This window comes from Dryobates pubescens, chromosome Z, assembly GCF_014839835.1.
Source record: "Dryobates pubescens isolate bDryPub1 chromosome Z, bDryPub1.pri, whole genome shotgun sequence".
Lineage (NCBI taxonomy): Eukaryota > Metazoa > Chordata > Aves > Piciformes > Picidae > Dryobates > Dryobates pubescens.
In genome coordinates, this window is record NC_071657.1 from 89,314,286 (window position 1) to 89,338,099 (window position 23,814).

At 41.0% G+C, this 23,814-nt stretch overlaps 1 protein-coding gene across 1 annotated transcript; it reads right to left on the bottom strand.

Annotated features, from left to right (window-relative positions):
* Nucleotides 1-158: 158 nt before the first annotated feature.
* Nucleotides 159-21,977, bottom strand: AMACR (alpha-methylacyl-CoA racemase). Its single transcript, XM_054178708.1, has 5 exons — nucleotides 21,721-21,977; nucleotides 18,195-18,338; nucleotides 14,565-14,725; nucleotides 8,650-8,836; nucleotides 159-571 (listed from the first exon to the last, which is right to left on the bottom strand). The coding sequence occupies exons 1-5, from the start codon at nucleotides 21,965-21,967 to the stop codon at nucleotides 162-164; spliced, it is 1,149 nt and encodes a 382-aa protein (XP_054034683.1). The 5' UTR covers nucleotides 21,968-21,977; the 3' UTR covers nucleotides 159-161.
* Between the last annotated feature and the right edge of the window lie 1,837 nt (nucleotides 21,978-23,814).

The following is a 23,814-nucleotide window of genomic DNA, read 5'->3' on the forward strand; positions in this document are numbered from 1 at the left end:
TAACTCCCACTGTTTTCAAGCACATTTAAAACTTCAATAATTAAAAAAACATTACTTAAAAGCAATATAATGCAAACATTTATTTATCATATAATTCAATTTTAATGCATGAAAAAATCACTCTATAAGCCTAAAATTTGTCTGATCTTCACAGGTAGAGATTATAAATTAGCTTTGGGCTTCCTGAATTCTATCACTTCATCAGAATAAAGTTTAGCAATTTCCTCCTTAGTAAAGCCATTTTCCAGAAGTATCTCTTGTGTGTGTTCTCCTATAAAAGGATCTCTTTTAATTGAAGGAACAGCAGGGGTCCTTGATAGAAGAGGAGCAGGTCTAGGACTTATCTCTCCTGCATTATTTTTGATAAAAGAACTTCTTTGTTTGTTATGCTGATGTGAGGCAACTTCATCGAAAGATAAAACAGGGGTCACACAGGCATCAGTAGCATCAAATATACTGCACCATTCAGCTTGTGTCTTCTGTGCAAATACAGATGCAATTTTTTTCTTCATTTCGGGCCAGTCAGAAAAATTCAACTGACTGGGAATCTTGTCTGAGTCTAGGCCAAGACCTGAAAGGAGAAAAAGCAAAGTTTAGCCACAGTACATCTTGGATAAATTACCAAATGCTGCCCACAACTAAACACCCTGCAGTAGCAGAAAACACTAACTAAAAGTTGCTTTTTTAGGATATCTCTGAGCAGAAGAAAAGAATGGTCTATTACTTGCAATTACAACTAAACTGCATCAGCTACAACCTTTTCACCAAGTACATGTAATAAACATTCATTTCTATAAACATTTCATAAGAGCAGCAGCTGCCTAGAGATAAATAGTTTGCCCTGTGAACATTCTTTGTAATGGGTATTGTATTTCCTACCTGGCAGTAGCAAGACAAACGTTTGCTGAATGAGTCTTGGGTTACAGCAGCATACTTATCTCACAGAAGCCAGTACCTCTGCTAGAGGTGTACGTTCAGCAAGCTACAGTATCTGAAATCCAACATGATTTGTTTACCTCTGCCAGAGATGAGAAGACAGTATATACTCAGGCTTGATGTGCATGAGGCAGCTCAGCTAACTGACCTGCTTTCTTGACTTCCTCAGTTCAAAGAGACTCCATCAGTGTCTGTTACTCTCCCTTCTTCAGCTCACTTCCCAAGTTCCAATTCTCCACTGGTGCTCTTTTGGAGAAGTGCAACCCATAGCCCTAACACTCACAAACTACTTAAGAACTCTGCTTCCCAGAAGACTGACCACATGGACCACCTGGGCATGCAACACACATCCCTTCTGAGACCCAAGAGCAGAAGACAGACACACAGGCTTTGTACTGAAAATTTCCTGGACTAAACAGGATTGTGCTTAACTAAGCACAATCTTCTCCTCACTGAGGAGTGTATATGCCTCCTGTGCAGTCAGTTTCTGTTTCTGTTCCCAAAGACTCTGTTATCTGCACTCCCTACACTTTCATTCTCCTACCTTGAGATACAGAACCGTAATCACTTCTATCAAAGAGAAAAGGCAATTAAACCAGAGTTAGAGTCTATGATATCAGATGTAAATCAGAAGTGGTACACTGAAGGCTGCCATACAGTCACATCCCAACATTCAGGAGCATGAACAGAGCAGGAAAATAATCAGAAAAAGCAGAGCAAAGAAAGAAGTTTTTGAGAAATGAGAAAGGCTAGAATGACTGTCATCATAATGCTTCACACACAAGAAGAAAGGGGAGCTGTTGTGTAAAAGGCAGAGAAAACATGGAGGTCTGTATACATTAATTTTGAGCAGAATCAGTATTTTTACATCTTATCACACATTCCTACAGAAATTAGGCTATGTATGACTACAAGGTAACTACCAGTTCTTACTGAGTTACATGTCATGTGCACCTTAAATTACTAAACTTACAATCCAGTCTTCATTCATAGCATCCTAAGAGATGCTGAAGGTTATTCACATTGGTTGAGAATCCATAATTAAATGGAAGCTAACAACACTTTCAAAATTAATTTAATTGTTAATTTTCAGAGTATAATACTAAAGATGAACTGTGTTGTATACTTAAGAACTAGGTGGTGTGGCAAACTTACCTTCCATAACAAGAAAAGCTAAGGAACAACACAGTATCTGAGATTCTCTCTCAATGCATGAAATCTTGCCAATTGAAAGCATAGGTTTTATGTTTTTATTTGCTTATTAATTATCATTTGGGTTCTAGGAGCCAGTCCAATATGACCAGAGCTCTACTATTACTCATTACACAATTACATACAAAGGTTGTGCCAGCTGGAAAGTTGGCTGATCCTAAATGTACATGTTCTAGCAAAATAGAAAATATGCAAAACTTGGAATTTACTGCTACATGTTCATTTTCCACTGACCACTGAAGACTTCAACTTTAAATAGCATGAACTCATAGCATTTGAGCACTATAGCTTCTCATTTTCCAGCTTGTGCTAACCGTTTGTGGTACAGACAAACCAAATCCCAGCAGGAGTAACTGGGTCAGCAAGGGAACAGTTACACAGGACGGAATTGTCTGGGATACCACAAGATGACAGATTTCACCCAACTCAATCACAAGCAAAGTATCTTTTACACAGACTACCTGGTAATGCAATCATAACTTGTTTCCAAGATTTTTTTGTTCAGATTTTTGTCTGGGGATTTTTGTTTAGTAAAGCCCAGAAACCTACCCTAGTACAATTTCTGAAAAATGAAAAGTAAAGTCTCCTTATAATGAGGAGCTTGAAGTCTCCTTTAAATGCTATTACTTTATTGGCATGTATCTGCTTATCATTTATTAATGCAACAAATTTAAATCTCTAGTTCTACAGCTCTTAGACAAACTGCAACAAACCTAGGCACATATTTCAAGAGAGAGAACAGTCAAATAGAATAGAATAAACCAGGTTGGAAGAGACCTTCAAGATCATCGCGTCCACCCTATCATCCAGCACCACCTAATCAGCTAAACCGTGCAACCAAGCACCCTATCAAATGTCCTCCTGAACACCTCCAGTGATGGTGACTCCACCACCACCTCATGCAGCCCATTCCAATGGGCAATCACCCTCTCTGTGTAGAACTTCTTCCTAATCTCCAGCCTAAACCTTCCCTGGCGCAGATTAAGTATTCAATAAATCAGTGAAGCTACTTTGATATGTTGGAAATAAACAGCTTCCTCTAAGTATTTCAGACACACCATTTTAAAAGATCTCTAGCAAATATTTAACCAGGATTTTCTTCATTTAACTTTCTGATTTTCTTTTGAAAATTGCTCACAGTGATTGGGGAATTATGTTGCCACAACACAACTGAATAGAACCACAGTATGTGAGTTATTAATTTTGGCCCAAAACACAGACATAAGGCATATGCCATTGCTCTCTCTCAAAATAAAATTCATTCTCACTTTGAGAGGGAATTAATTTTAGCATATTCTGAGACAGTAGTGAATTCTCACCACAGTCACTGTGTAATGATTGAGTTTTTACCTATGTTCTAAGTTTCTGGAACTAACTACTGTGTCCACTTCTGGGCCCCTCAGTTTAGGAAAGATGTTGACTTGCTGGAGCGTGTCCAGAGAAGGGCAACAAAGTTGGTGAGGGGTTTGGAACACAAGCCCTATGAGGAGAGGCTGAGGGAGCTGGGGTTGCTTAGCCTGGAGAGGAGGAGATTCAGGGGTGACCTTATTGCTCTGTACGACTACCTTAAGAGAGGTTGTAGACAGGCAGAGGTTGGTCTCTTCTCCCAGGCAACCAGCACCAGAACACGAGGACACAGTCTAAAGCTGCACCCTGGGAGGTTTAAGCTGGAGGTTAGGAAGAAGTTCTACACAGAGTGATTGCCCATTGGAATGGGCTGCATGAGGTGGTGGAGTCACCATCACTGGAGGTGTTCAGGAGGAGACTAGATAGGGTGCTTGGTTGCATGGTTTAGTTGATTAGGTGGTGTTGGATGATAGGTTGGACATGATGATCTTGAAAGTCTCTTCCAACCCAGTCTATTCTATTCTATTCTATTCTATTCTATTCTATTCTATTCTATTCTATTCCATTCTAATTTTTTCACATAGAGGCAGTTCAGCAAAATGTTGATCAGGCCCTGAGTACTACCACAGCATCACTGCAAATGTATCCATAGTTGTACTCCAAGTTTATGTATTTAATTACCACAATTACAAAGGGTTTAGTACAGCAAAAACCTAACTATTATTTGTACAATGCTTGAGGCTTATCGTGACAAGTAAATTCAAATGAAGATTAATATTATGCGTGCCTAAATTTTAATGAAGAAATCTTAACAATGGTCTATTCAATTCATTACATTAGCAGATTTTTAATACAGTACACAATAGTTTACACTCCATGAAGACAGCTGTGGAAACCCTTAACGATGAAAAAAGTGTATTTTAAGTGTTTCCTCATGATTTTTTCCTTCTTTTTTAAAAGAAGGCACACAATGTAGGAGTATCGAAGTAGCATGAAAAGAACACTATTTAATACATGTTCTGAACTTCAGGCACTACTAACGTTGACACCAATCTAAGCTGATACCAAGTGCACGTTATGTTAACTGGAATTTGCACCACAGGATGTAACACAGAATCAAACTTTTACTCTCACCTGATACAGAAAATTTACTTCCTTGTGCCTGCCTGTTGGAGCCTGGCTACAGCAATACTAAACACTGCAGAAACAATTTACAGGTCAGTTGGAAGACATCCTGTCTCTTTCTGCCAATATACTGAAACTTAACATTAGTAGCATATGCTCCCTGTATCAAGTTTTTATTAAAATGTAAAGGCATTTTAGTTATTTATTGGCTCACTTTTGTAGTCATAAAATTAATATATGCAGGATATAACTCCTATTACTACAGCAATTATTTACCATATCTATTTTATATAGCTTCAGTTTCTCATATAACCTTAAAAAAAGGAAATAAATTAGTGGTAAGCAGAAATTTAATTTTCTTGCCAAGAACAATCAACAAAGCCAACAACCTCCTTAAACTAAGATGCTGTATTTTCTTAAACTTACTTAGTTTCCCTCTGCAGACATCTTAGAACTTTCCTAGCCATGTCATTAAATGTACTCTGGTCCAGGACTAGATGCTCCTAATTCTGCAGGGAAACACTGAAGTGAATCAAAACCAAAAGGAAATTGTTTCAGAAATCTGAGCAGTGACAAATTGTTCAGAAATCATGGGTTTTTTTCAGTTCTGCAATGTTTAAATCTCCAACTCTGATGTCTGCAACAACCATATCCTTATGTTCTCATTATACAGGCAAAGTAACTGACTGTGAATACAGACAGAGAGACATAAAGTGGCTATTTTGTCTGGAACAGCACCAAACTGTTCATCAGCAGAACTGACCAGAATTATGGGAAGAAAGAATGAAATTAAATTATGGAAAACTTAACTGGAACACACCATTTTGAAACTACTTCAAGCAGAGAATTAATGCCTGGAACAGATGACTCAGATGAAGTCAAAGTTCCTCAGATTTGTGAATGAGTGAAACAATGCTCACAAGCAGCTTTTTCTTCCATGTAACACTTTAAACCTTAAATTCTGATTTGAATTTCTGCAATAGGCATCCCAGGAAGGAAAAACTCTTTAACCCACAAGAAGACCTGCTTTTCTAGTTTTCTACACTATTATTTGAGAAAGCTTGCAACCATAACTAGTCAAGAGGACAAAAATTTCCTATTACAATTCATGATATGCACCTATAATACAATTTAAAGAAAGGCCACTTACTTTAAATGCAATATTGTACAAAAATATTAAGTTTGGTTTGATAAACAACATACTTTCAAAAAATACAATAAAAAATTGACTCTAAAGAAGCAAAGACTGTGATATGATTAAAGGCAAAAAGTAACATTTCCTAAGTAGACTGTAGTCTGTGTGTTAGATATTTTAAATCCAACAGAAAACAGCTGAAACGCTGTCACAGAAGTGGCTACAGTAACCATTTCTGACACTTCACCTGTTAAAATCAAACAGTTTCTGTGCATTGTAAGCATAAGGGAATACTTTCAAACATGAAAATAAAGCCATCCAGTGTGGGAGTCCACATATAGGCAGATAAACTCACAGCTGCTGCTCCAACTTTATGATCTAAATTTCTGAAAAGCAGCAGCTAAGGAAAATAGACAATTTACGCATTTTCCTCAGTAAAGAGTTACCTAAATAAGCCAGAGACTGGTCAGTGGTCATGTTATATTGCCTGATCACTGTATTCATTCACTGGAGGCTTCTTTATGGATAAGCATGAGCCTTGCCCTGCAGCAATGATCATTACAAGAAGGGCACATTGAGCAGCAAAGGTTTGCAATGAAGACAAGCAACAAGACCAGACTCCATTACAGAGTTTGTTTTCTTTTTGCACAAATACAGATTCCATTCCACTCTTGTAGGTTAAAAATGTTATTCAACTTCATCTCTGGAGAAAAACAAAATACTGCAGCCATGAATACTACAGGCCAAGGTTTGATCACTCTAAGCCAAACACATGTATACTCAAATAAACATCCTTATTTTTCCCTTCTTTCCTTTGTATTTAATATAGGCATTCTCCCTGAAAACACATGTTGGAATTCCAATTTCCCTAACTGCCAGAGCAAAGACCTACGGATTACTTTGATATAGTTTTGTATTCATTTTTGTTCTACAACTCCATTCCTTAGAAGCAAAGAAATCTCAAGGGATTGGATGAGAAGAACATTCTAAATAACTGCAAAGTGTGGCATAATCAGCTACACTTTCTTTTTCAAGATAAGTAGCATAGAACTGGAGTTTACAGACAAGTTATTCTCAGTATAGTAAGTCAAGAAGTACCAGCTTCTTCAGCCAAGAATAAAGCTCTACCAAATTTGGCATCTAATCTGGAGGCAATACATAATGCTGGACATGTCTTCAAGTTACTCCAGGAGCTTGCCTTACTTATTTCATCAGCTTGTGCCACTTGCAATACACCACAAAACTGCACAGCCCTTTTGAAGCTACAAAATGAAACAATCACTTACAGCCACGATGTGCACAAGCACAGAGAGAACCCAGGCTGCAAGAGAATAAATTCCAAGTGTACAGAACAAGATCTGTCTCCGGGATTCTGCTTACCGAAGTCATATCCCACCTTAAACCTCCACAGCTTCATTTCATCTTCTCATGCTCCTGAATTTCAAAATCTCCTGGAACTGTAAGCCCTGGCACTTCCTGGCACTGACTATGCTCTTGTTAACATAATGTTGCTGACTGGGGCTGAGCTGGCAGTAGCTACCTGTGGGAATAATTGACAGGGTTTAACACTAGCCAGAAACTAAGCATCACACCCTTCCCTCACTAACTCCCCTTCCCCACAGTGGAATAGGGGAAGAATTAGAATGGTAAAAGTGAGAAAGAAACTCAGAGCTGAGATAAAAAATTTTAAATTATAAACAAATACTAGTAATTTTTTAAACAGTAAGTAAAAAAGGGGAAAAAATGCTAACAGAAAGAGAAGAAAATAAACCACCAGAAATACAAGCGATGACAATGAAAACAACTGCTCACAATAGAATAGAATAGAATAGAATAAACCAGGTTGGAAGAGACCTTCGAGATCATCGTGTCCAACCTATCATTCAACACCACCTAATCAACTAAACCATGCAACCAAGCAGCCTGTCAAGCCTCGCCCTGAACTCCCCCAGCGACGGCGACCCCACCACCTCCCCAGGCAGCCCATTCCAGTGGGCAATCACTCTCTCTGTGTAAAACTTCCTCCAAACCTCCAGCCTAAACCTCCCCTGATGAAGCCTGAGACTGTGTCCTCTTGTTCTGGCACTGGTTGCCTGGGAGAAGAGACCAACCTCTGCCTCACTACAACGCCCCTTCAGGTAGTAGTAGAGAGCAATAAGGTCACCCCTGAGTCTCCTCCTCTCCAGGCTAAGCTCCCTCAGTCTCTCCTCATAGGGCTTGTGCTCCAAGCCCCTCACCAACATTGTTGCCCTTCTCTGGACACATTCCATCAAGTCAACATCCTTCCTAAACTGAGGGGCCCAGAACTGGACACAGTACTCGAGGTGCGGCCTAACCAGTGCTGAGTACAGGGGCAGAATGACCTCCCTGCTCCTGCTGGCCACACTGTTCCTGATGCAGGCCAGGATGCCATTGGCCTTCTTTGCCACCTGGGCACACTGCAGGCTCATGTTCAGCCTACCATCGACCAGCACCCCCAGGTCCCTCCCTGCCTGGCTGCTCTCCAGCCACTCTGACCCCAGCCTGCAGCACTGCATGGGGTTGCTGTGGCCACTGTGCAGAACCCGGCACTTGGATGTGTTAAATCTCATGCCGTTGGACTCTGCCCATCTGTCCAGCCTGCCGAGGTCCCTCTGCAGAGCCTCTCTACCCTCCAGCAGATCAACTCCTGCCCCCAGCTTGGTGAGAGTAAGGTGAAAGTAAGGGGGATAAAAAAGCAACACATCAATTGCTAAAATAAAAAAGCCAACTACACTGTTCCACTACTACCCAAGTAGTTTTTAGGAAATGTTCTGCTTTTACAAACAAATACCTGATGTAATGAATTAAAATAAAATATAAAAGAATTACCTCAATCATGCTTTGCTGGTGTGGAACTGCTCCAAGCTACTTACCCTTTATGAACTGCTCATAGAATTGTGGCTCAATGGCACCAACAGCCATGAATTTTCCATCTGAGGTCTGGTAGGTTTCATAGAAAGGTGCACCGCTATCTAGCAGGTTCTCGCCTCGAGGTCTGCTCCACAATCCCAAATTCTGTGATTTCCACAGGAAAGAACTTAAGTACGCTACTCCTTCAACCTTGAAGAATTACAGGGAAAAGTAACAGCTTCAGTAAATTACCTGGCATGCTATCTTGAATCTACATAAAACCTCTGGTAAGCAGTTTAATTTCTTAACATTTTCAGTTACTGCTTATATTGCATATGTTAAATAATCGAGAATTAGAGCGTTAAAAGGAACACAAATGTGATAATGCTGCTTCAGATGGGTAACACTTTCAGTGCACAAAGTTTCCTCATTTAGCAAGTTTATAATCATTGGGAGTTCACAAAGAGAATGGAAATAATTTAACGTGACAGGACAAGCTCTGTATAACATTAAGTATCTGACTGCTGTCAAACCTTCTAAACCTCTGGAAATCAAGATGTTTAAATCTGTCCTGGAAATACCAAATTTTTATCTCAGGATAAAAAAGATATATATAAAATTACTGATTATAGTAATACTGCTATTTAGAGAAGAAAAACAAAAGGAAAGAAAAGGTTAAAGTTCTTTTCAGTATCACTAAGGTTGGAAGAGATGTCAAAGATCATCGAGTCCAACCTGTCACCACAGGCCTCATGACTAGAGTAGGGACTACTGCCCACTGCAGGCTTGAACTCACAATCTTCCCATTAAGGGTCTTATGTGCTACCAACTGAGCCACAACAGCACATATTTTATACCATGGGAAAGGGAAATCTCATCTCCATCACCAAGTTAAAACAAAACCCACTCTCACTCTCATCACCGGCAGGCATATAGACATTGCAAGGTAATCTCAAAATAGGCAAGCACCAGAAAACATGATTAATCCTGTTTCGATTTGCTCCTTAAAATGTTAGCCATGTGGCATACAGCCAGATGAAAATTCAGTTTGTCCTGCCTTTCACTGATTATCAAGCTTGTACCAGTCTTTCCAACCAAAATCACATTTTTGCTCACTAGTAGAATCCACTTTTTTACATCTAAATTAGAAAAACTGTAAAAGAGGATAAGGTAGTAACAATGGTACATAGATAGAAACATTCCACTGGAAGAGAGAAAAACCTGAGCGGTGTCATTTTGATGATCACTTTGATTCAAGCATTGTTAGCTGTTTAAAATTAATCCAATATTGTCAATAGAGAAAAACACAGAGATTCTAGCTTTGCAGACATTATAGCAAAGAGCTACTGAATTTTCATGAGGAAAGGTCTACTAGTTTCCACCCTTCTAAGCAAGAATTTAAAACATGCAAGTCTTTGAAATAAGCATTCATGAAGGCTTCTTCATTTAACACTACTTGGCCTCCTTCTCAAGTACCTGCTACAAGGACATAACTACTTCTTCCCTACTTGTCATACGTTAAAGTCAACTCAAGTACTTTCATATGAAAAAGTACCATATACCTTCATCTACATGTTTGCAAAATGAAAGACATCAAAACAGTTTGCTTTACTAACAATTCAATCTTGCACTGCCCATATTAAGGAAAAAAGGAGGGAAAAAAGGCAAGCCAAAAATAAAAACACAAAACCACTGGAATTAAGAATAACATCAGATAGGGATAGTATCAGAATAAGCTCTAACTGGAAGTTGTATTTTTGTGCTGATGGAACTACTTTCAATACCTACTTATAGTGCTACTGGAAACACTTAAAATAGCTGCTTTGGACCCATACAGGCACTTCAGAAATATCCCTGGCTGGGCAAATGGACATTGAGCTTCTGCCTGAGGGCCACTTCTTGCCTGAAGTGATTCAGAGAAGTAAAAAGGTTTCCAACATCTGCACCAAACCTCCAAAGGCATGCTCAAGTTAACAGCATGCACACATACACACACACACACACACTGATGTGGTCACTTTCTTTAAAATATGGACAACATAGGGAGACTCCACTTAAGCCAAATAATAGAATGATTGAAGTAGCAGTTATGTGCTTCACTTAATGACTCTCTCATGCTAAAAGCATCAGCAGTCTCTGAAACAGGAACAAGAATCCAGAGACACCACCCCATTGAGTGACCTGTCTACTCCACAAGTCTTCTGTTCCTTCGGCAGAGTGAAACATTTCAAACAAAACTGAGAATGAATCCTCACCAATCTAATTTTTATCCTTGTGACTGATGAATGCCTCTAGGATGTGGGAGTTTTGGTTTTGAATACCTTCAGGCTGAGGAAACCTGGAACCCCAGTTTCCTCCTGGGCAGCTGAATGCTCTTGCCATGAGACTACTATACAAGTGACCATTACCAGCATCCGCTACTGTGGCTGATCTTCTCACAATAGAGTAAGTCATACTGGGTCAGATGCTTACCATCAGCAGCAGGCTTTGTGCCTGAATTTGGAGTGAACCTAAAATGTGGCCCTAACTCACACACCTCTACTCCCAGCAGGCTGCAATACTGAAGATGTACAATGGTGCCTATCATATATCACTGTGCCCACTCCACATCCCACCCAGCACACAGGGGCTACCAGGTTCACTGTAAGATACATATAATCCCTATACAGTCAATGTGAAGAGACAGCAACTAAAATGAAATCAACCCAGACCAGACACCTAAAGTTTCCAGGGTAGACAGCTGAAATGCAGAATCCAGTGTCCTCTTTCAATGCAGCACAACAACAATAGTGCAGACTGTCAATAGGTGATGCAACCCAGCCTTTGACCTGATCCTTTCTACCTTTAGTTTTCACTAACTAGATGCCCCCATGGCATTGCCAGCTTTCATCATAGCAATCAGAATAAGAAGATCAGGAACAGATTCTTCTGTCACAAAATTTTGGATCTTACTCTAAAATTACTAACCTCAAAGACAAGAAATATTTTATTTTTTAAGACTACTTCAGAAAAATAAGCACTGCAATAAGATGAAAAGGCAAACAAGTAGTCAGTAAAACAATCCATGCAGATAAAAATCTAATAAAAGTAATCCTGAGGACATAAAAATGATAAAAAATAAACTGATTTCCCCTCCTTGACCACAGAAAATTCCACCATGTGCCAGAGCCATAAACATATTTGCACTACCCAAACTCTGAAACATGCTTAAGTAGTAGGCTTGTTAAATAATATAAATGACAGCTGAAATGCTGAAATCACATCATGCTGGGAGTTTTTAAATATCTACTTCTACAAAACAAACTCAGACATAAACTCATCAACCTAGTCTATTTAACTGTCTTTGCTGTTGATGCATGTATGTGCTGATGGACGAGAAGCTGGACATGAGCAGGCAGTATGCACTTGCAACCCAGAAGGCCAATCACATCCTAGGCTGCATCAAAAGGAAGCGTGGCCAGCAGATCCAGAGAGGTGATTCTGCCACTTTGCTCCTGTGAGTTTTGCATCCAGGCCTGGAGCACACAGTATAGGAAGAACATGGACCTGATGGAGCAGGTTCAGAGGAAGACCACAAAAATTATCAGGGGGTTGGAGCACCTCTGCTACAAGGACAGGCTGAGGGAGCTGGGGGTTTTCAGCCTGGAAAAGAGGAGGCTCTGGGGAGACTTCCAGTACTTGAAGGTGGTCTACAAGAAGGATGGAGAGAGACTGTTTACAAAAGCCTTTGGTGATAGGACAAGGGCTAATGGCTTCAAACTGGAAAACACCAGATTCAGCTTTGTTAGGAACAAATTCTGTACTGTGAGGGTGGTGGAACACTGGAACAAGTTGCCCAGGGAGGTGGGCCCCATCCCTGGAGATATTCAAAGTGAGGCTCAACAGTACTCTGTGCAGCCTGATCTACTTGAGGATGCCCCTCCTCACTGCAGAGTGGGTTGGACTAGACCTTTGGAGGCCTCTTCCAGCCTGGACCATTTTATGATTCTATGATTCTATGTTTTTCATTAACTGTAACACTGTTCAAGTGAAACGCCAAGTAAAATACATCCAGAAATACTGGACAATAATCCTTCCATCAGCAGCTAACTGTAAATTCCACAACTATGAGATAATAAAAAGTTGAAGTAAGTTTTGAGGGCTTAAAAAAAAACCCAACAAGCAAACAAACAGAAAAAACAACCAAAAAAACCCCTTAAAACATCCCATTCCCAATGAGCCACAGATCTCATTAGGATGCTAGTGGACTTACACTGGCTCATTACAAACCCTTTTAATGAGTTAAAATATCAAGAGTGAGAATAAGTTAATATTCCTAACTACAATAAATATATTTTTTCAGTATCTTGAGTCTTGTCAAAATTCTTCAGGTTTTGCTTCACAAATATACAAATTCCTTTATAGATCATGTTTTTAGACTGCCATAATTTTTGTTGTGTTTCTCAGACTTTCTCAAATTAAGTCATTTTTTGGGGAAAGATCATTGCTAGTATCAGAAACAGTACTTTCCTGAGGCCTTATAAATGTTGAATAGAAGAATTACTTCAGAAACTTTGCTGGATCTATTTCCTGTTTATACATTCTAATACAATGTGTGTGTGTATTTTACAACAGCATGATATTGTTGACTCATGTTCAGCTTGTGACTACTACAAACCCCCAAAATTGTACTTGAGCCAATTGTTCTCAGGCTGCATTTGTGTAGTGGTCTCTATGAATTTCAGCCCTTTTTTTTTCAGGTCATTTCTACAACTTGAAGAAGTTGCTCTAACCCAAGTGTCCAATGTACTTGTAGTTCTTCCCACATGCATAGCATCCGTAAATTTACTAAACACAGCTGCTCATGCATCATTCATCTTATTGGAGAAAACACTGAAAAAAACCCAACAGATGTTTGTAGCTGTTCAGTTTTTCATTCTGAGCATCAGAATAGTTATTATTGGGGTAAAAACGTTAGTCCCATTTTCATCTAGACCACAATGCCACAGGTTCCAAGAATGTCATGTGGATTTGTCAAAAGTTCAAGTGAAAACAGTTAATAATCTTTTGGTATTCTCCTACCTTCAAGACCTCTTCAACAAAGGGATTTTTTTCAATTAATACCTTTTTTTTTCCATTACATGTAAGTCCAAATCATAATCTTCACTGTGTCACAACACTTCAAAAGGAGGTAAAATTGTAACTGCAATGTTCTTTAGAAAGAAAAACTGAAACAAGAGATAGAGGAACAAGGAAAAAAAAAAACCCAAACACCAAAACAACAACAACGCACTTGCAGATAATACTTGTTTCAAGGACAAATATAAATTGGTATTTTTCCTGTGTGTAAGTGGGTGGCCCTGAAGTGAAAAAAATCCATAGTATTCATTATTAAGTTAATTCAGCCTTTCATTTATTTTCCAACGCATTAACACAAAGTGTTCAAAGCTGACTTCTTGGCAACAGTCCACGGCAGTGTGTTACATGAGGGAACAGTGCTACTAATTAGACAGGACTAGTCATAGTCTCATAAGCAGATATATCCTGGGTAAAGCTAATGCAATTCTGTTTTATTAGGATCATGATTTTTCCTGTTATGCACTATGTAAATTATTTATTATATACCTTATTTCCATACACCAAACTTAACCATCAAATATACACAAACGATATTTTGTAAAGAAGGCAGACTGGAAAGAAGAAAGACAAGGAATTTCACAGGGGAAAAGCTGCAGTATGTGTCCCACGCCATGAGGATGTGATGGCAACACTGATACATGAAAACTGCTTGCATATGAAGAAATAGCTGTTTTATGAGCTTACTTACTTTCTCTTTCCCAAGTTGGCAATTTTAAACCTTAAATAGAGCTCAAATTTCAACCTCTTACAGGCCTATAAGTGGGGAAAAGCCCCAAGAAGCAAATCTAAGAAATCCCACTTTCCTTGTGACCAAACTTACCATACTTGCATCAATGACCTGCCCTTTGCCAGATTTGGTACGTTCATAAAGGGCTGTAACAATGCCCATTGCACACATGACTCCCCCACCAGCAAAATCAGCCAGAAGATTTAAGGGTGCATAAGGCTTTTCATCTTTTCTACCCAGCTTTGACAGCACACCTGACAGTAAACAAAGCAAACAGAAGTATAAAATTAATTACAAACATTGATTTCTACAATTAAGATGTCTGTCTTCTCATCTATACAAGTAAACAAGGAATAAAGCAAATTTCTACCATGTTTTCTGTCTCTACTTAGCAAACAGTTACTCTTTAATTCACAAAAAAAAAAAAATTAAATCAGGTTAGTGACAATGCACTTAACAAAAGTCTCACAATTAGATCATTGACAATTCAGCTGTGAAGGGAGAAAATTTCATCCAAAAAATTGTGTGCAATAATTCTGTATTTGTACTTTGTACAGGCATAGAATCTCCACAAGAATTCAGCAGTCAGTATGAACTTGGCTCAAAGCAGCTTTAGTAAATGGTTCTTTGAATCTTTTAAGACAAAAATAGAGGCAATATGTGCACATAACCCATAAATTAATAATCACAGCAATGGATTTCACACCAATAACTGCACTTCAGTCCTATCCTCCCTCTTCAACAACCTTTGAAGGAAAAAAACAAATGATGTGTCTGAAAGGAATGAGTAAGTAACAGAAAAGTTACCTGTGACTGTATGAAACATTGACACAGGCAACCTATGTTTATGCAAGCAATTATGCAGAAATGAAATGGGGAAAAGAGGATAAGCCAGTTTACTTCAGATGGAGGATTGAATCTGTTAGCATTTCTCTGCATCCTGAACAACTTACACACTGTCCTCTTATTAACTGTAATTCTTTCATAGTGACTACCTTTGGGCATGTAAAAAACTGCAGCCTGATCCCATGCCTGTAGCCTAAGTCTGAAACTTGCAGCATATGCACTCAAAATTTCCTGAGGACTGCATGACTCTGGTGCACTGTTCGGTTAGCTAGTGGTCTAATGTGCCTCCTAAGTATGCACAGTAAAAAGGGGCTTTCCACATGCACAAAGCCCTGTCACTGACTAAAGCCTCACTTTTAACAGTCCAAAGGTCACCACAGGCACCAGCAGATTTACACATTAACTTAAATCTTGAGTTTGCAATGCAAACCATTTTTTTATTAAAAAAAAACTAAAGCTCATGACACAAATACTTGGGACATGAGATCTTGTCCTGTCCTAGGTCCTTTAGATAGGCAGAAGTACTTGACCTGCCAAATTTCAAGCAAAATTATTTAACTTTAGATAGACAGTACTAAGCAAAATCGTATTTTTTAAATCCATTCCAGAGGGGAAAAAAAAAACCAAACACCAAACAAGCAAAACCCAAACAAACAGAACAAACCCATTTCTCTTTGCAAAAAGAAAATACTAAAATCTAAGATAGCATTGGGCTCCATTGTTTCCATACTGACGCCTTCCCTAAGCTGCTAAGAAATAAAAGCACTGTAATACTTCAAAAACAATGGGACATGAAGTCAGAATTGTTTCAGGTGAGGCATCCTTCCTTTACTCCTTTTTATTCTATAATAATCTTTTAACAATGAGAAAAGACTAAACTCATCCATGAGGAAACCTAATTCCACAAGACAATGATTCTCCACAGTAGGTGATACTGGAACATTTGCAGTGCCTCTAGTCTCGCCATGTTGTAGTTTGAGCTGGGTGCCCCCCTGGTGCATTCACTTCCTGTGTCCAGAAGTCCAGCCCAGAGGGATGGACACAGGAAATTGTGTATTTCCTACCATAATTCTTTGCACCACTATAAGATCCAGTGCGGAGTCTGGCACTTCCTCTTTCCTTCCCTCTCCGAGACTTGGTAACTGGGGGAGAGATCTCCCGGCCATGGGCCTGATTGGGCCCAAGGCCACAGGGGGATGGGCAGTCTCAGGCCTGGCCAGCTGAGGCTAGCCCAGCAGAGGGAGGGGGAAGAAGGAGCCCTGGGGGTTTTGGATGCACCCTCAGGTGGGGATGGGATCTTTCTTTGTCACTGCGCTTTGGGTTTTCTGTAACATTCACTGCTTTCTATTTAAACTTTCATCACTTTTGCAATCCGTTTGCCTGAGTCGTTATTTCCGCCTGTGGTGGGGAGGGGACCTGCCCCAACCCATTACACGCCCTTTGCTGGGGCTAGAAGAAATGCTTTATTCAGTGGGAAGCCAAGAAGTTTTGGACCACTTTCTCTCCTCCTTTACAGCCTAAGAGAAGCAGTAGAGACAAAAGCAGTGTGACAGCAGTAGGTGGGGTTATGCACAGCAGACTCACTGACATCAGGAGTGCTGTGTAATTTTGTTGTTTTCTTGTTACTGCAAATATGACACTTAAAACCACCATACTGTCTGCAACACCTACAAGAAACTGTATTGCCACTTCATTGCACAGAACCATAGAATCACTTTGTTTTGAAGAGCTTTAAGATCATTAAGTCCAACCTTTATCTAAAAAGTCTGGTGCTAAATCATATCCTTTAGCACCATGTCTGTGCATCTTTTAAGTACCTCTGGGGATGGGATTCAACAACCTCCCCAAGAAACCTATTCCAGTGTTTGACAACCTGTTCCATGAAGAAGTCTCTTCTAATCCCTAACTCAAGCAATTTGAGGCCATTTCCTTTGTCCTATCACTTGTTACTAGGGAGAGGAGACCAACTCCCACCTCATTACAACCTCATTTCAGGTAGTTGCAGAGTAGTAAGGTCTCCCTTCATCCTCCTTTTCTCCAAATTAAGTTACCCCAGTTTCTTCGCCCATCCACTCCTCACAAAATGTGTTCTCCAGACCCTTCACCAGCTTCACTGCCCTTCTGGACCCACTCTAGCACCTCAGTGTCTTTCTTACAGTGAGGGCCAAAAACTAAACAACTTTCATTGCAGTAGATATCAACAGTATTTGCAGCAAAAAAGCACAAGTGCTCAAATGGCTTAGGCTGCCTAGTTTTCCTTTGCTCAAAAAAAGCTGTTCACAAACACACAAAATAAACTGCAGTCTTTTCGAGACTATAAGCATACAGATTTTCTAGGAAAGAAGCCCTGCATAAAGACAAAAGAGAGTGAAAACTTCAGTTCTCTTTCCTAAAAGAAAAACTTTATTCAGAAGAAATAGCATAAAGAAAGGAAAATATGGTAGAGAATGAGAAGACACGCTGATCCAGACTAACAGCTGGCTGCTGCTGCTGCCAAAATGAACAGCCTGTCCAGCCCATGGTACTCCTTCCTGGTACTGGCTTTTTACATTTGCTGAATCCCTTAACAAACTGCTTCAACTCAATAACCTGACAGAGAAACATTCTCATTTCTCTCAGCCAGTTTTTGACTTGTGAGACAGCTTACAGAGGGGTTAAGCAACGGCCACACTGACTGGAGAGGAAGGAGCAGGCAGGAGCATATGGAAGAAGGAAAACCTCATTTCACTGACAAAGAGATGCTTTAGCTCTGCTCAATTGTTTCATCAGACTGCACATCCGGTAACTTGAGCGATTTTCAAATAAACTTTCAACAAATTCTTGGGTCTTTATACAAGATGAGACAAATCTTATTTGACAGGAAAGTTTACAGCCTACCTGATAAAGCTAAATAATTGATATCATGACCTGCAGACTTGGCATATTTTCCTGTCTGGCCAAATCCAGTAAGTCTAGCATAGATGAGTCTAGGATTCTCCTGTAGAAGCACCTCTGGACCAAGCCCAAGTTTTTCCATAACACCTGAAAAAGAGAAAGCATGAAATCCTAATTCACATTATTTTTACAAGGCTTGAAATATGCATGGTTCAAAGTTAAATTATACAATAACTGAATTGCAATTTATGAAGTAATACACTCCAAATTCAGTGTCTCTATTACAATGTGTACGGCCAGAATATCATAAATTACACATATCTTGCATACATTTTGAATATATCCAACTGAGTGGAAATTACACTGTAGGGTCTTTTCTTTTAGTTGTTTTTTTTCCAACTTTTTTTCCTGTTTTACTTCCCTAGAAGACTGACAGGCGTTCTTCTGCAATCCATCTACTGTTGAATGAGGCAAAACTAACAAAGGCTTGCAAAAAGAAAAAAAGAAAAAACTTTAATTTTTTTGTTCCCATTAAAATTACCTACAATTGCTTCCACCTTTCACTAGAATATACTTTCCTCACCATCTTAGCCTCTCAGTGCATTCCCATATCTTTCAGTCCTCTGATGCAAATGGACCATGTCACGATTCCACAAATTACTTCTCACACTTCACAAATTTGAGTTTTGTCATGCAGAGGGTAAGAAGCTTTTGGAAATCAATGAAATGTAAATTTGACCAGCATGGGTTTACTGCAATCAAGGCTAAAGGCTTGATATTGCAGTACTGGTTTTAAAAGAAGCAAATTCAAGCTGCAAATAAATGGTAAGATTTTATTAATGCAGTGCAGATTGGTCAGACAGTGGCACAGCAGAGACATTAATTTTGGAAGAGAAAGGATAACATAACCTCAACTTCTATTCCATTCCAGAACCTAGAATTAGAATAGAATAGAATAGAATAGAATAGAATAGAATAGAATAGAATAGAATAGAATAGATCAGGTGGGAAAAGACCTGCAAGATCATCAAGTCCAACCTATCACCCTACACCATCTAATCAACTAAACCATGGCACTAAGTGCCTCATCCAGTCTCTTCTTAAACACCTCCAGTGATGGTGACTCCACAACCTCCTCGGGCAGCCCATTCCAATGGCCAATCTCTCTTTCTATGAAGAACTTCTTCCTAACATCCAGCCTAAATCTCCCCTAGCACAGATGGAGACTGTGTCCTCTTGTTCTGGTGCTGGTTGCCTGGGAGAAGAGGCTGACCCCCACCTGGCTACAACCTCCCTTCAGGTAGTTGTAGACAGCAATGTCTCCCCTGAGCCTCCTCCAGGCTAAGCAACCTCAGCTCCCTCAGTCTCTCCTCATAGGGCTGTGCTCCAAACCCCTCCCCAGCTTTGTTGCCTTTCTCTGGACATGTTCCAGCAACTCAACATCTTTCCTAAACTGAGGGGCCCAGAACTGGACACAGGATTCAAGGTGTGGCCTAACCAGTGCTGAGTACAGCACAATGACTTCCCTGCTCCTGCTGGCCACACTGTTCCTGATACAGACCATGATGCCATTGGCCTTCTTGGCTGCCTGGGCACACTGCTGGCTCATGTTCAGCCTACTATCAACCAGTACTCCCAGGTGCCTTTCTGCCTAGCTGCTCTCCAGCTACTCTGACCCCAGCCTGTAACACTGCATGGGGTTGTTGTGGCCAATGTGTACAACCTGGCACTTAAATGTCTTAAATCTTACGCCCTTGGACTGCACCTATCAGTCCAGCCTGTCAACGTACTTCTGCAGAGCTCTCCTACCCTCTAACAGATTAACAACTGCTCCCAACTTGGTGTCATCTGCAAAATTAATTAAGATGGTGGACTCAATGCCCTCATCCAGATCATCAATAAAGATATTCAACAGGATGAGGCCCAGCACTGATCCCTGAGGGACACCACTAGTGACTGGCCTCCAGCTGGATGTGGCACCATTCACCACCACTCTCTGGGCTTGGCCCTCCAGCCAGTTCCTAACCCAGTGCAGAGTGCTGTTGTCCAAGCCACAGGCTGACAGCTTGGCCAGGAGTTTGCTGTACTGCAACTTGTTTCAAAAACCAGTCCATAACATTCCTAAATCTTCAAATTCCATAAGATCTATTTCTGTTGTCTTACATACTGGGTAGACAAGTGGTTAATGTCAAGGAGAAAGCAGTGAAATTCAGTAAAAAGCAAGATTTTCAAAGGCACAAGTGGGAACTGGGTGCCAAATAATCCCTGGTGTCACAAAGTCATTGTGGGAAGGTCAATGGTATATGCATGTTTAAAATCCTGCCACAGGCCCTCATCTTCACATTGCTTCATGCTGGATCACAGTTTCAGGCCTGTAAAGCCTAAGGCATAATTAAAAAACACCTGCATTTCCAGAATTAAAAATTTAGAAACAAAACAAGCCAAACAAAAACCCACCAAAAAACCCCACAAGTGCTTATAAGAACAAAGAAAACAGGAATTTCTATTACAAGGAAAAAAATCCCACTATAAAATAGGAAACTAGCTACAGTGAAAAATGGAGCTTAATGTCTTCATTTTCTTTACACAGCTTCTGAGGAACAAAAGGAAAAAAAAATCTTACAGTTAAAAACATTATGATGATAAAAGCCTGTTTTCAGAATGAAAAGCATTACCTGTGACAAAGGACACATAAACCTGTTTATGATGTGTGATACTTAATTGACAACAGCCTTCTCTTTCTAAACTGACTGTGTAAGCCCTAAAACACTTACTGAAACATGGCCATTGAATCATACAATGGCCTGAGTGGAACAGACCTTTAAAGCTCTAATTCACCCCCCTTGCAATGAGCAGGGACATTTAATCAGGTTTCACAGAGCCCCAACCTGACTCTTGATAACAGAACACCATACTCCAGGAACACCATGGATACTGACATAGCCCATGCACAATCGCCTGATGACTATCTGTGTATGGTTCATGGATGAAGACAGTGTGTGAGATCTGTTCTCTCCAGAGGAATCACAGGCTTTGAGATTTAGACCACTATCCGCTATGTTCTGTTCACATGCTAACCTTACAATTATGAATTGAATTACATCAGCAGGCATGAAAATCACTGCAGGATAGATGCCCAAGCTCATGCATGACTCCTTGGCTCAGGTATCTTCTGGTGCTATCCAGAACTATTTGCTCAGCACCTGGGTCACCGGGCCAAGGTCCTGGCTGACTACCCTCCACAGCTTCTCCTCAGTGGTGTTGCAGGGCTGCTGCACTTCACAAATCCCAGTGCATTCCACTGGGTTTTTCACTCAGTCACACGAAACAGCCCCGAGCTGTTCCCATGCATTTCAAGAACTCAGAAACTGACAGGAGTCCTCTCAGCACTGCACCATCCCGGCCCGTAAGTGACACGTTCCCGACCTCCCTCTCACACCACGCGACCTCTGTGAAGCTGCCCCCATGCCCCGGCCGCAACTCTCGCCCAGCCCTAGCCCCGTGCCCCCCAAGACCGCCCTCGTCTCACCGTGGCGGAACGGCTCGATGAGCACGTCCGCCGCCCTGCACAACCGCTTCAACACCGCCGCGCCCGAGGGTCGCTTGAGGTCGAGCGCCAAGGAGCGCTTCCCGCGCGCCTGCACATCACTAGTCGCGGCAGAGCGCGTCCGATCCACCCGCACCACTCGGGCCCCGAAGTCAGCAAGGATCATGCCGCAAAGCGGCGCCGGCGCTAGGCCGGCGAGCTCCAGCACCCGCACACCGCTCAGCGCCATAGTGGCCGTGCCTGCCGAGCGCCGATACATCGATCTCGGCCGGCGTTTAACAACCGCCTGCGCCGCGGCGTTCCGGTGACAGGCTCGGCGCTCCCGAGGGCCGGACGGCGTCCCGGGAGGAGCGGCTTATGCTACCCACTCATCCTTGTCTTTATACTCCGAGGCCTGAGTAGGCGCGTGTCGCTCCTCTCACCCCTCCGCATTGGGCTGTGGGCATTCTCTTGCTGCTGGGGGTCAGGCAGACCGAAAGGAATGAAAATGAACACCCAGTTCTCGGGAAACCGTCAGCCGTCCTGTTTACAGAGTGGCTTGCAGCAGTGCCAGTCCTACCCGGTCCTGGGGTTGCCGTGGATGGTACAAGGCCACACACGCCTTAGCTTCCCACGTTCTGGGTTATTTCTGAAAGAGATGGCAAGAAATAGGCTTTTTTCACCACGTGTGCTTTTAAACTGAACTGTCTAATCCTGTTGCTCCTGGGAGCTCCGGCAGCTGTAGCCTCTCCTGGAGGGGCAGAGCCCACAGCTGAGGTAGTACCATCTTACGCGGTCCTTGTGAAGTCTGGGCAGGATGGGGCTGGTACAGCTGCTTGTGGAAAGCACCCACGTGGTATTTTAAATAATTACAAATTTTAATCATTATATCAATGCTTGCAGCTCACCAATGCCTTGGGAGCCACTAGCACACTGGTGCCACAAAGGCAACGCTGCCACGTAGGGAGGCCAGCAACCCAGCAACCTCCAGCTGGCCATGAATGCTATGGAACATCAGCCAGAAATGCCTTCAGTTTCCACTGCATAGAGCCTAGGAGTTTATGCTTGGTTAAATCAGACGGGGTTTAATAAAGCCCACATTCATTCACAGTTGCTCTTTCAATGTAGCTTGCCAGAGAAGCAGCTGCATTTGACTGGAGTCCATGTCCGTTTTATTTTTGTTTAGGCTGCTCACAGGAACAGACATCCATCCAGGAGAGGTGGGGAAACAGGCATTGGATTAACATGATTTTTCTGACTTCAGCCCTTCTCCCAGTATTGCAGGTTACTGAGTAGGAGACAGAGTTAAGAGGCCCTTAAAATTGATTCCATGCTCCCTTTATTATTTATTTTCAAATTAGTTGGACTGCAAAAATACGTAAAGGCATCCAATGCAATTCCAGAATTTGTTCTGACTCTGCAATAACAAACAGAAGAGGTTTATTGTCACAACACTTTTTATTTTCCAGGTAGACACCTGGTTCTATAATGCAGGTACTGATCTTACCAGTGCTATGATAACACCCACAAGAATTAGCAGACAGAAAAAAATCATGCATATGCATTTTCATTTAAATAGAGCTGACTTGGTTTGTATATAATCCATCTTCCTTAAAGTCACCATTCTGTAAAAAGGTTTGTTTCCACAGTTACGTTACTGGGACACTGCATTTCTTGAAATGATTTTCAGTTTCATTTGTCTCCTCTCATCTTCAGGTCTTGGAGTTTGTATTGAATAGGAATGGGCAGTTTCTGTTGTGTTGCCTTCTTTCATTTCACCTGATGCTATTTGGTTTATCCCATTCAAGTGACACCATAGTCACATACTGGGTAATGTCTGCAGCTTGCTATGGTTTAACCCAGCAGCCCTTTGCACCTTTTTTGTTGTGGTGGTGTGGGTTTTGTTTTTTTGTTTGTTTGTTTGTTGTTGTTTTGTGTGTGTGTTGGGGGGTGTTGGTGTTGGTTTTTTTGTTCTCATCCACCATTACAACGGGCACTCTGTGAGAGAAACATTCAATTTAAGACTTCATTAAATTATTTCAGTTTTAGGGAGGTAAGGACATTAAGTCTGCTTTTTAAGAAAATGGATTTTAACAA

Coding starts and splice junctions, on each gene's coding strand:
- AMACR (XM_054178708.1), bottom strand. CDS start 21,967: ATGGCGCTGAGCGGTGTGCGGGTGCTGGAGCTCGCCGGCCTAGCGCCG. Junction 18,339..21,720: donor CATCGAGCCGTTCCGCCACG/GTGAGACGAGGG, acceptor TCTCTTTTTCAG/GTGTTATGGAAAAACTTGGG. Junction 14,726..18,194: donor CAATTATTTAGCTTTATCAG/GTAGGCTGTAAA, acceptor GTTTACTGTCAG/GTGTGCTGTCAAAGCTGGGT.